Genomic DNA, 12616 nt, shown 5'->3' with positions numbered 1-12616 from the left:
GGCGAGATAATGATGTGATGCTTTGAGAGTTGATCATGACCATTACGTTAGTTCTAAATGACGTCAATCTGTCTTGTGTCATTATGGCGTACGTTTTCGATGCGTTGCGTCGTTACCTGTGCCTTTTCTATTCTGGAGTTAACGTGGCGGCATTTGGTTTTCCCCTCAAGATGAATGTGTTCTTATAAATAGAGAAGAAAATTTCTTATTTGGGTTACTGAGTTTCTCAATCCTTCAAAGAGCTTCAAGCTTTCTCTCCTCCTTCTACCGATTCTTGCGTTCCCATCTCCCTTTCTATAAAGTTTCCTGCCGTAATTTCCCTCTTCTTCTCAGCACTAGTCATCTACGCAACCAACAAGGAGATGGCTAGTGAATCCTCTAACTCTGATAAAGCCGTCGGCGCCGCTACATCGGAAACTGATATACCATTTCATGAAAAAGGGATAGTCATAGCGAAAGATGGGAATTTCCCCACTGTGGATGAAATAATTCCACGTTCGGGGAAGACCAGGACTGATTTCAAGTACTTTCCTGACGGTGAGCCTGAACCCGTTGTTTCCGAAATGGATGTTGTGGCGCTCGCTGCACTCAAGGATATCCTAACTACGTCGAACTCATACATGCGGGCAACGACGTCGTGCAAATACATCACCCAGAGTATTGCGCGTTTTACGCATACCCGTTCGTCATTGGTTACACACTTCCCCTTTCTTCCCTGGCGGAGGACTTTTATCGCTATTATGGGGTGTGTCCGGCTCAGCTCTCTTCATATATATACAAGCTCTTCCTCATGCTTACCAAGTACGTGGAACCGGCCTGCCTTGGGATTTTTCTCCATCACTTGCTTCACCTCTTCATACCCAGCTTTTACAGGGGTACTATGATACATCTTTGTCACCGCGGGACCAAGGGCTTGGTGGTGAATATGGATGATAAAACCAATCGCCGCTTTTGAAAGAACTTCTTCTTTGTGAGGACGGATCGCGTGGTGTCAAATCCTAACAGGTTTTCTAAGGAGTGGAATTATGCCCGTAAGTTTTTTTTCTTTTTAGACGGCTGCTCGTTGTCCCCTTCCAGTGATCTGATTGTTCTTCTTTTTCCTTTTTTCTTTATTTTGCAATCGAGAAGGAACCTCATCCGCTAGTCGCTGATATCTGTGAGTGGGTGAGTCAGGTTTTGCCCCATACGATGGGGATTCATGAATGGTCGTCGTTTCATGAGAGATTCGGGCGTATACCCTCTGCTGGTGAGTCATCTCATTTTGCCCTTGGTCATTTTGCCCTTTGTTCTATATCTTCATCCCCCTTATTTCTTTTTTGGTTTAAGCTTTTTTCGTTGGTAGGTTGGAGTATCACGAGGAGGGCGAGGGCTCCCATACTTGCTTTTCGTCAGTCGAGTTTCTTGATCGGACCTGCACCGATTGCGGCTGCAAGTGAGAGCGTTGAGGCCGCTGCTACTTTACAGACTACGGCCCCTCCCGGACTCGGACGTCGGGTGGTTTTTTGTCAGGCGGAAGCTTTGATTCCCGCAGTTCATTTGGTGGACGAATCATCTCGGGACGATGGCGAAGAAGCTCCATTAAAGAGGCGGAGAATAAAGGCTGATATGGTACCCGAGATTGAAGGGCCTTCGAGGGGCGATCCCGTATTGGCAGTGTCCGAGCCTGATGGTGATGTTAATTTAGACGAGGAGACCGTATCCCCCTTGGGAGTGGAGGTGGTGCCCGTTTCTGGCTTGGGGGAGTCTACCGTGGTAGGGGCAAAGCTCGGAGGTCGCTGCGATCATTTCGAGTGGTCCATTGACTTCACAACAGGTATGTGCTCCCTCTTCGGCCAGCGAGAGGTCAAAGGGCGTGGTAACGACCGCGTTCTCAGGTCTGAACGAACAACCGAGATGGAAACGACCGCTCTGAGGGAGGCGCGACTTGATGAGCGAATTGGTGGGCTTGAGAGAGATGTCTTTAGCTTGGGTGATCAAATTATTGTTCTCGAGGCCGAGAGGGCGCGATTGTTGGCTTCGAATCTTTCTCTTGCGTCCGCCTCTGTTGACGTTCCTTTCCCTTTGTGCGAGATGTGGATCCATGCTGAGACCTAATGGGATATATATAAGGGCTTGTTGGCAGCGATGAATGTTCCTGAAGCCGCTTTCGAAGAAGTTCGTGTTAAAGCGCGTAAGGCCCGGCTTGCCTGCGACTATGACCCCGCGACACCGGAGGCCGGTGGAGACGATGAGGCCGAGAACAGGCTTACCTTTGATGATGAACATTCTGATGGAGAGGGTGACGGTGGAGGTGAAGCCGCTGAACCAAGCGGGGAGAGAGATGACAGCGTGGATGGGGATAATGCTTAGTGAAGCTCTTGTACTTACTTTTTCCTCATGTACTTAGTTAGTTGGATGGGCCCCCCTTTTTGGCCATTTGTAAGACACTATTTTTCCTTTGAATGGAACTGTTGATTTGTCCTTGATTATACGTCTTTTGCCTTTCCTTTTCTTTTCTTTTCGAATTTCTTGGATCTTCTTGCAATAAGTCCCTGACTTTCGGTAGTTAATTCGAACGGGTAGAATATAGCTTGTTAATTCGAGCGAGGTCGAATTTGACTTGTTAACTCGAGCGAGGTAAAATTTGTCTTGTTAATTCGAGCGAGGTCGAATTTGACTTGCCAATTCGAGCGAGGTCGAATTTGACTTGTTAATTTGAGCGAGATCGAATTGGTCTTGCTAATTCGAGCGAGGTCGAATTTGACTTGATAGTTCGAGTGAGGTCGAATTTTGACTTGTTAACTCGAGCGAGGTCAAATTGGTCTTTCTAATTCGAGCGAGGTCGAATTTGACTTGCCAGTTCGAGCGAGGTCGAATTTTGACTTGTTAATTCGAGCGAGGTCGAATTTGTCTTGCTAATTTGAGCGAGGTCGAATTTGTCTTGCCAGTTTGAGCGAGGTCGAATTTTGACTTGTTAATTCGAGTGAGGTCGAATTTGTCCTACTAATTCGAGTGATGATGAATTTGACTTGCCAGTTCGAGCGTGGTCGAATTTGTCTTATTTTGCAATTCGAGCGAGGTCGAATGTACATTTCCTGTGTTGGCGTGATGTGTAAACTTGGTGGAGTTACGTAAAAATTCCGTATGTTGCTTCGGTTACTCGTTTACTGAAGAATATTACATATTGTTGTATGGTCCGTACATACATTCGAGGAGTCCTTGTCTATCTAGTCCCTTCATCGCTCGACCTGAAGAGGTAGTTGATAGGTCGGGCGATGAATGTCTCGCTCAGGCTTCGGGACGTCTTAATGTATGTACGCGATCGAATTTTAGCTACTTGTGTAGTCGCATGGTGGCTTTCGCGAGCGCGTGGGTGAGGTTCACGCACTTGTGTTCTGCTTGTGTGTTGGAGAGGTTCGTATGTTTTCCGGGTTGGTGACCTAGTCCCAGTCTATACAGATTTTTCCTTTATGGCGTAATGGGGGGGAGGGGTTTCGCTCGACCGTTACCTGCAGGATGATATGGCGCAGAGCGTTTTCTTGGTGTGCTATTTTGATGGCGTTTGTTCCCTGTTCGTGTGTTTGTAAGGATGCCCTTGTTCCTGTCCCACTCTAAAAAGAAATAACAAGTTAAAGGCAAACGAAATCGTTTGTTACCTCGACTGATTGGTTGACGAGTGGAAATGAGCGACCGTGTTCCCTTTTTTGGCTATGCTTCGTAGCTGCTATTATTGGTTAAGCTGATATCCATCGAACTCGGGTGATATCTTGCGGGTCTATGGCTTGGTGTTTTTGCCGTCTCCGCTACTTGGATCTGGCAAGTCCCTTATATATGATTGACAATGAACTGAGATTGCTAGCTTCAGATCAGATATCCGCCTCGTACTTAGCTTCGGTGTTAGTCGAATCTGGGCACCTTGTGGGCTGATGGCTTACTTCGCCCGTTGGGATCTTCGAGTTTAAGTCCCAATCCGATCCACTCCCGAGTGCGTGAAGATACGAAAACATAAGCCACACCACAAGCACACAGGCAAGAATGAGTTTTGTCATTTCAAGAAATTACACAACAGGTTATTATTTCTTTCTAACAGGGAGGGGGATGTATGCGCAAGGTATAGATTGATATCCAGCGCTAACATGGTGATAGGATTGCGGACATGCTAAATATGTGACGGCCACAGTCCTAGTCTGACAGCTTGCATTCGCAACGTGCCGAAACTATAACTACGTCGAAGCGTAGTTTTCGTATAGATATCAGACATAATTTCGATTTCCTGCAAGGGTCTAGATTAAAAATTGGTTTGGTTATTTCAAGATCTTGCCTACAAATTCCTCAAATTTGTGTTCGTAATGAAATGATGAAGCTACAACGAACGGGAAGTAGAACTAGAACCAAGTTTAGATCTAGAGAAAACTAAAACTTTGGCCAGGAAATCTCCACAGACGACGCCAAATTGTTTGACCAAAAAGTTTTAGGCCCTTTTTGTTAAACGAATTTAATAAGGAGATATAGGGTAAATCTTAGTCAAAGACAATCTCTTCTAGATCAGGAATCACAAACAAGTATAAACTATTATAGTTGAGCGTGAAAGGCCAATATAGCCCTGCTTGTACTCCACAATATAATGAAAAATGACAATTTACATAATATCAAATGGAAAAGAGAAATAGCAACAGAAACGATTCACGCGACTGTGGGCTAGGCAGATCTGTATTTTCTTGAGAAGGTTGAATTACAGATGAGTATCAAGATTCTAAGCTCTTTTCTCCTTTAGGCGATAAGTCTGAGGTCATGGACCATCTTTCCTCTCCGAAAGGTGTGTTCTTCTTCGATCTTTTTACTGTCCTCCTTTTTTACCCTCTCTCCTAGTATTTATATAAAACACTTTCATTACCCATCGGTCCTTAACCAGTGTACCCTTATCTTTGGAATATCATGTGGAATAATCCTTTAAAATGACTAAGTGTCGAACTAGCTGTACGAGCCTCATGAGTGCTCGATTTCAACCATAGCCAGACTACTTGCCGGTGTGTTGCTTCCTAAACGTGACTTCGGCTTGGCCGACACCAGGCCGTTCTCCCTTAAGTAGATTTTTTTTTATCAGATTTTGAGACATACAACTATCAATCTCTAATATTTAAAATTTTCAGTAAGACATTACTTGGTTTGCTAATATTATCATCAGTCTTTACCAATATATGATTTCTCTTAAAAAAATATGTTTCACTCTCTAACTAAATACGGGGGGGGGGGGGGGGGGAATCTCATCATAATAGTTTACAGAAAATAAGTCATTTCTGTAAAATGATTCCATCATTCTAAACACCCTAATAACATTAAATTATTTTTCCAAGATTGATAATGCCGAATTGATTTATAGTAGCAAAAAAAGGTACAAACGCCGAAGCATGGTGTGCCACGCTTTATTTGGCATCATGGAATTTTTTCTGGTAATATCAGTAATATTTGTTTCTAAAATGCTAAAAAATATATCGGCTTGCTTTTATGAAGTATTTCATTCTTTTATGGCATGAAATGTGAGAAATTTTCTGCATTTAATGGAACCCCTTGGTGGACATCCCTTGAAGGAATGATTATGCAATCTTTGGCATGTAAATGAAGCATTTACTATAAATGTGCTTCATTAAAATATTAGCTTGTAGTACTATTCATTGGAACAAAATTTAAGTACTGAAATTAGTTATCCTCCTCTTACCATATTCTCAAGATACAGTTGTTACACCAAATCCAATCATCTACTAGAAAAATTAACATTATCAACTTTCAATAACCACCACTTTACAATGCATCATCTACCTAGACATAACACAAAAATGAAGCACAAATAAAACAACAATAAAATAGTAGTTTTCAACTGAGTGACAAACTGGTGTAGCATTGACAATGAGTTTTAATTTAGAAGGCTACCTCAAAAAGGTTATTTTTGTAAACTCTTAAGACTCTGCAGCAACTACTTCCTTAACCACAAGGAGTTAGCTTCTTGTTGCCAGCACCACGAGGGTTGTCATCTTTCCAGTCATCCCATGCTCTTGCCTTGTCCTGGGCGGCGTCATCATCATCTTCTTCATCATCTTCACCTGGCCTCGACTTGGGGGTGTCCTTGTACCATGAGGAATTTGCTTCTTCCATGAGCTTAACATTCCTTTCTTGCCATTCGTTCATCATATTCATCTCCGTTAATCCAGCTTCTTCTATGCTCATGGTTGGCAATCTAGCATTTGAATAAAGATATGACAGTTAGTTCTTCAACTTACTTGTCCATCAAGGATCTAAAACTGGAGTAGCCATATTAACTTTGTATTCAAGAGATGATGTATTCAAGAGATGATGCATACCTATAATGAGGCTGGAAGACCTGGGCAGCTATTTTTTCCCGTTCAGTTGTTGGGTTCCTACCAACAAGACTTGCAGGTCCAAAAATTAAAGGTTGATGTTTATGTTCATGTGCCTGTGAAACCTTGGCCCTCCCTTCTATGACATCTTGTGCAAAAGTGGCACAGGTGATAGGTGCTGCAGGTTTTGTATGGTGTGCTCGAGCAGCAGCATCGCGATGCCAAGTTTCTACTTTTTTGGTGCGTTCATCGAGTATTGCTTGAGAAAATTCTCTCTCCCCATCCTACAAAAGAAGTAAGAAAATACATGTTTAAGCAAAGCATAACCTTAGAGAGCAATGCTACAAATCTGTCTTTACATGATACGGAATCATTATGGTCAAAAACAGTGGTGCAAGCTAATGCTGATCTTCTAGGTAGTCTTGAGGGAAAGAAAGCCCCCCACCCACCCACCCACCCACAACCCACAACCCAAGGCAAGGATACCACCCTAAGGCAGAAGATTAAGGAAATCAAAATGAACCCTGCAAGAAGCAGTGTTGAAGTCATTTAAAGCTGTATCACTTCCTCTTGATCTAGCATTGTGTGATAATTGCACACCCAACAAGCTCCAGAACAATAGTTCTAACAAGGTCTCTCTTAGAAAAATTGCCTCGTTCTCTAAATTGCATAGGGGCAGAGCCACAGGATCAAATGAATCGATGATATGAACTAATTTAAGGAAGAGATAATTAAGGATGGAACACACAAGTTCAAAGAGCAATAGCCATAATCAGAGGCTACCAGAAAACAATGACAAATTAGAACAGAAAGGAAGCCAATTCAACTAAGCTTGTTTAACATTACCTGAAGCTGCTTCTCCTTCACAGCAGATAGTATTTCTTCCTCTTTCTTCAGCATTTCAAGCAGATCAAAGGCCTGCAGGGCAGTATTTTGGAAACTATGAACATAAGATATCAAACACAGAAAAAGGATCAATTAAAACGAGTATAGAAGATCTTAGCAGACCTTACAGAGGCCCAAGGAGATAGTTGTAAGCCATGCCTGCAATGCATAATAGTTTTGAAGAATCAGAAATTTAGTCAAAAGTGAATACAAAGAAGCCAGAACTTGAGGTTAAAAATAACTTGACAGAAGCGGTAGAAAATTTTGCACAAATCAGGGTGTGTGTATCTTAGAGGAATAATATTAGTTTAAACAATATAATGGCATCTAAAGAGCAAAACGAGATTCTTCCAAAAAATCACATCCAAAATGGAATATTGATAGTCAATGATGTCTTGAGCAAAATCTTGTGAGGAAATTAGGTTCAAAGGGTGAGGATAAACATTTCATGCAGATAACTCAAACAAATAATGAGTGCCTATCCAAGAGTCCACAGAAAATAGGCTCCAACAAAGGAAGATCCAAGATTTAAAATTTATGGGTTCAAGTTCGGGATTCTACAAAAACTCATTTGATTTACCAAGTTCCAAATCTATTATTTGTACTTATTTATGAATTTTTTAGCACATATTCAAGGTCCGAGCCAAAGCTATTGGGTTTGGATGACCCCGTAGGTTGAACTCTACATCCGCCCCTGGGCTCCAATGTTGTGACCTTCACTTGGCAACCTCTGAAAGAGCATTGCAGCAACTACTTAGATGCTCACCAACATCATCCAATAGACTATAACTTTTTTTATAACTTATATCAGATAATATATTTAAAGATTAACCAGCTTCTAAAACTGTTTTGAGCAATTGCTTGAACCATAAGGATGATCACCAATTAAGAGCAAGTGTGTCATAAAAGTTGCAACACCAGATAAAGAAACAGCTGACAAGAAAAGAAGCTTGTGCTAATGCTCATGTCCATGCATAACTAGGGGAGAATTAACTAACCTCCCTTTCTTCTTCTCCATCATCATCCAACACATCATCTTCTTCAGTCTCAACAGGACTTGACAATGCAGCTGCTTTAGTTGATCGTCCACGACGCTCTTTCCGCTCCTTAATTTCAAGTAGTTTCGACTCAGCAGCTCTTTGCCGTTTGAAACGAGCAATCTAAAACATCATGTACTTTGTAAATCAATCTCACTAAAAAAAAGTAAAAGAACCAAAGCTTTCTTGTGATAAAGTTCCAATCCCTAAAAGTAACTGTCATATACAGCAATTCAACCGTTAAATCCAGCCTACCTTCTTAGCTCTACGATCTACAGAAGAATTAGCTCCACCTTGTGTAGATGTTTCTATCTCCTCTTCAGGAACAAGTTCCATTGTTTCACAAAATGAAATGAATTCCTAGAGATAAAAGAAAGGCAAATTAAAATGAGAAGATACCACTAAAAGATAAATTTTATTTTCCATAGGATATAATCTATTACACATCTTATAGTCTTTACCTTTAGCTTAGCTTGTGAAGCTTTGAGTACTTTTATCCTGTCATTGTCTGCAACTTTTTCTGTTAGCTCTGCAAGATAATAGGGGACCTGAAATAACGCAATATAAGACTCCATAACCCATTGAGTAAACCAGCCAACTAAAACAAGATCAAGTAGAATTTCTATGCAATATTGAAGCAAACTAAAAGTAGAAATGGATAAAGGAAGAACATCAAGTTTGATATTAGCAGATTCTAATAGGTGTTCAGGCAACTGATTGTCGTATGGACCTACATTTAAAATAGGTTAGATCGAAACCAAAGAGTCACTTCCAACCACAAAACAACTTGATGGAAGGAGCTCCGAGCCCTGACCGATGAAAAATAGGTTCATGTTCCGCAGAGTGACAAACCACAGGTTGATTCCCTTACAATCACGAATTTACTAGAATTTCCATGGGCAATGGTAGCACACATATCAAGAACCAGAGGAAGCCAAGGCTTAAACTGCCAGACAGAGACGAGGAAACAAGAGATGGTGTTTTATACAGACGATGATGATGTTACAGGTAGGATAGAGAAAAGGGAGGAAAAAAACAAAGAACTAGTGATAATGAAGAGGAGGGTGTGGGGAAGCACGTTGTGGAAGAAAATCATGATCAACAGAAGGAGAAAATACTTGGTGATGGTGATGAAATAGGTGGCGGTGAAGTACTCTTGGGTGGTCATGGAAGAAAATCACAATAACCAGCATGACCAAAATGATTTAGCTGAAAACCTTTCCACTGTCTGAGATAGGGCTGGGCATATATCGGGTAAAATCGATAACCCGAACCGTTAATTGTTTATTGGGTTATTAGTATCGGGTTATTGGGTTAACGGTTCGGTAACAGTTTAGAATTTTTTCACTACTGGGTTATCGGTTCGAGCCTCGGTTTGCCAATTTTGTTAATGGATTAACCGATAACACAATAAGAATTAATAAAATTACGACTTTACCCTTAAGTATATACATATGTTAGGCCTTCAGTTCATTCTCCTATTCTTTCTCAGCCGCACTCTTCAGTTGCTTCATCTTTATTCTTCATAGACCTTACTAGTTACTCCTAGCGTAAGTATTTAGTCTTATACATTAGGCATTTAATTTTTATAACAAAATTCATCTTCATATTGGTATTTTTGACTGTTAATGATTCTTTATTTTTATTTTTTTTTCGTTTCTTAATTTTGTGAGCTCACGTTGTGCAGCCTATACCTACTACCAATTTCTCTTCGCACTTATCAATTCTCAATCGACAATCTTCGTCAATTTCGGGTATATTTTTTAACATTATTCTTCTGTACAGTACGCTGAGCTTTGATAACAGGACAACATTTTCTTGCCTTCTAGGTGTTTTTCATTTCTGTGTTAGTATTGCCCATGCACAGATCAAGGTTTTGTTCTATGGTTTCTTTTTTCAGGTTAGACATTTGACAAACAACGTCTAGTTTATCTTGGACTGTTATTACTATATGTTTGGACTTGTTAATTTTAAGGTGAAATTGCTACTGTTTTGTATTATTATTAATGTATTTGGACAACTGTTGTTGAAGAATTAATACTATTCCAGTTGTGGCCACTGGACAGAACGCAGAAATGAGTAGTATACTATATGTGAATTCTTCTCTTTTTTGCTTAACTCCAGGGAATTGTTTTCTCTTTTTTGCTCAACTCTAGATTGAGTTATCTTATCGGGTAAACTGATAATGATCGATAACGGATAAACGGATAATACATATATTATCGGTTCGGTTATTGGTTTATCAAATTTATAAACTGATAACCGATATGCTAAATCGATAATATTTATAACCGAACCGAACCAACCGATGCCTACCCCTAGTCTGAGAAAGTGTGAACAAAAGGCCTACTATGAGTTACAAGTTTCTTTACCTTCTGTAGTAGCAATGAAGTTGTGGAAAAGTTTTAGTAGGCGTTTGGACATGAATTCCAAAAAAAAAAAAAAAAAAATCAAATTTGGAATTTCAATAAAATTTGAATTGAAGATGAAGTTGTGTTTGGTTATAATTTTTGCAACATATTTGGATGTCTTTTTTTTCAAAACCATGAAACATGATTTATACCCCACAACTTGTAAAAAATATCAAAACCACCTCAATTTGATTATCCTACTTGAAATAAACAATCAAAATGCTTTTTATTTTTTTTTATGAAGTAAGTGAATATTATTAACCAAAGGCATCAAGAAGATGCAAATGTTACAAAGAAAAAGAAGTAGCAGCCCAAAAAAAATCAATAAAAGATATATCATAAACAATCAAAATGCTATTGTTTAAAAATATGGGGTAAATTTGTAAAACTAAAAACTAGGAAATTCTCATTTTCAAGTGAAAGAGGAAAAATTGATAAGAATGGGATAACCAAACATTGTTTTCAAATTTTTTTTTGAAAGAAGCAAAAAATTTGTATGTCCAAACGGGCTCTTAGTTTACTTCACACAGTTTTCAGTTTTCCACACCCCCCTCCCCCCAATTTTATCAAGAACCAATTCAGAGGGAGCATGAGATTTAGAATACACGTCATTAATCCAAAAACTAAACTGTTTTAGCTTCATCACTTCGCTTTAAGCTGTCTTTTTTAGTTTATCTCTAAGTAGATGCTCATAATTCATACCCCAATCTACTAATAGCATACATACACGGCTTCATCAGTGCAATTTTATTATTACTCTACGCATCAAAAGTTGAGGGGGGGGGGGACTAAAAGTGCCCACAAGTACCTATCATGGCTTAAAACTTTAGAAAAGCAAAAAATAATAAGATACCATGATAACAAAAGTAAACAACAATCACTATGCCTCAATCCCAAACAAGTTGGGATCGACTATTTGGATCCTCACTGGCCATGTTTCTTCATTTAAGCTCAACTTATGTCATCATCATACCAAATAAAAATTAAAGTGATAAATATGCTAAATATATATGGTCAAGTTACTCCTAGAAATGCAATAGGTTCAAAATCAATGTGCTAACAAGACCTAAACATATTTCCAACTAGCAAATATCTTAGTTAACTGCGTACCCGCCCTTTAGCCATCTATATTTAGATAGAGAGGGCTTATGAGTGACAGAATTTTAAGCCCAAAAAAAGGGGGTAAGAAATGTGGGGAACACCAGAGCCTCACATAAAAAGATTTGTCTAAGCAATCTCTTTGAGATTTTTAATAAGTCATGGTTTATTAGAGGAATTCTATTAAGGAACCTCCCATAACCATATTTTCCCATCCCTGATGATGAAATGGATAGTTTAATAGTTTACCCAAGAGTTACTCAATGAGATATTTTTCTTCCATTGTGCCTTATCTTTAGCTAAATCTGCACCGATTCCAAAAAAGTGTAGCTCTTTCAAGACATCAAAAACAATGCTTACAACAGATAGTACTTACCAGAATATATTTGAGATTAGCTGTGCTAATGTCCTCTTTAGTCTCATTAACAGAAAACAACCCTAATTTACCGATCATTTCTTCACACTGTCTCAAAATCTCGCAGCCTTTCCTCACAGTGTCCTACAAATCCACAGCCAAAACATACACAGATTCAAATAGCACGCTAAAAAACAGATCTTTCAGTATTATTTCCCAAATATAAATAAAAATTACTTGATCAACGCTCGATTCCGCGGAAGCATGGATTTTTGAACCCTGCTCGAATAGAGCTGGCAAAGGCATCTCTTGCATGCTCAGTTCGCCCATTGCTGATTGTATAAGCTTTCGAACTGGATAGCCAAACCCTAGAAATCAATAATTTGTGAGATTTGAGCCTGAATTTGGGATCTGAAATTGTTGAAATTAGGGTTTGATTTGAATCTGTAGAGAAAGCGGGTTTCTAATGGGATGCTCGAGTAATCTTCGCGGCAAATC

At 39.7% G+C, this 12616-nt stretch overlaps 1 protein-coding gene across 1 annotated transcript; it reads right to left on the bottom strand.

Moving 5' to 3' along the window:
* Positions 1-5671: 5671 nt before the first annotated feature.
* Positions 5672-12616, bottom strand: LOC107824781 (PP2A regulatory subunit TAP46-like). The gene is given in 9 exon segments (NM_001425950.1): positions 5672-6211; positions 6336-6616; positions 7179-7250; positions 7341-7376; positions 8216-8377; positions 8510-8614; positions 8716-8802; positions 12140-12262; positions 12356-12616. Coding segments are annotated over 9 exon segments (1212 nt in total). The 5' UTR covers positions 12449-12616; the 3' UTR covers positions 5672-5958.

The sequence above is a fragment of the Nicotiana tabacum genome, chromosome 18 (genome assembly GCF_000715075.1).
Source record: "Nicotiana tabacum cultivar K326 chromosome 18, ASM71507v2, whole genome shotgun sequence".
Classification (NCBI taxonomy): Eukaryota; Viridiplantae; Streptophyta; class Magnoliopsida; order Solanales; family Solanaceae; genus Nicotiana; species Nicotiana tabacum.
Note: the sequence above shows the minus strand (reverse complement) of the source record. Positions and strands in the feature narration are given on the sequence as shown.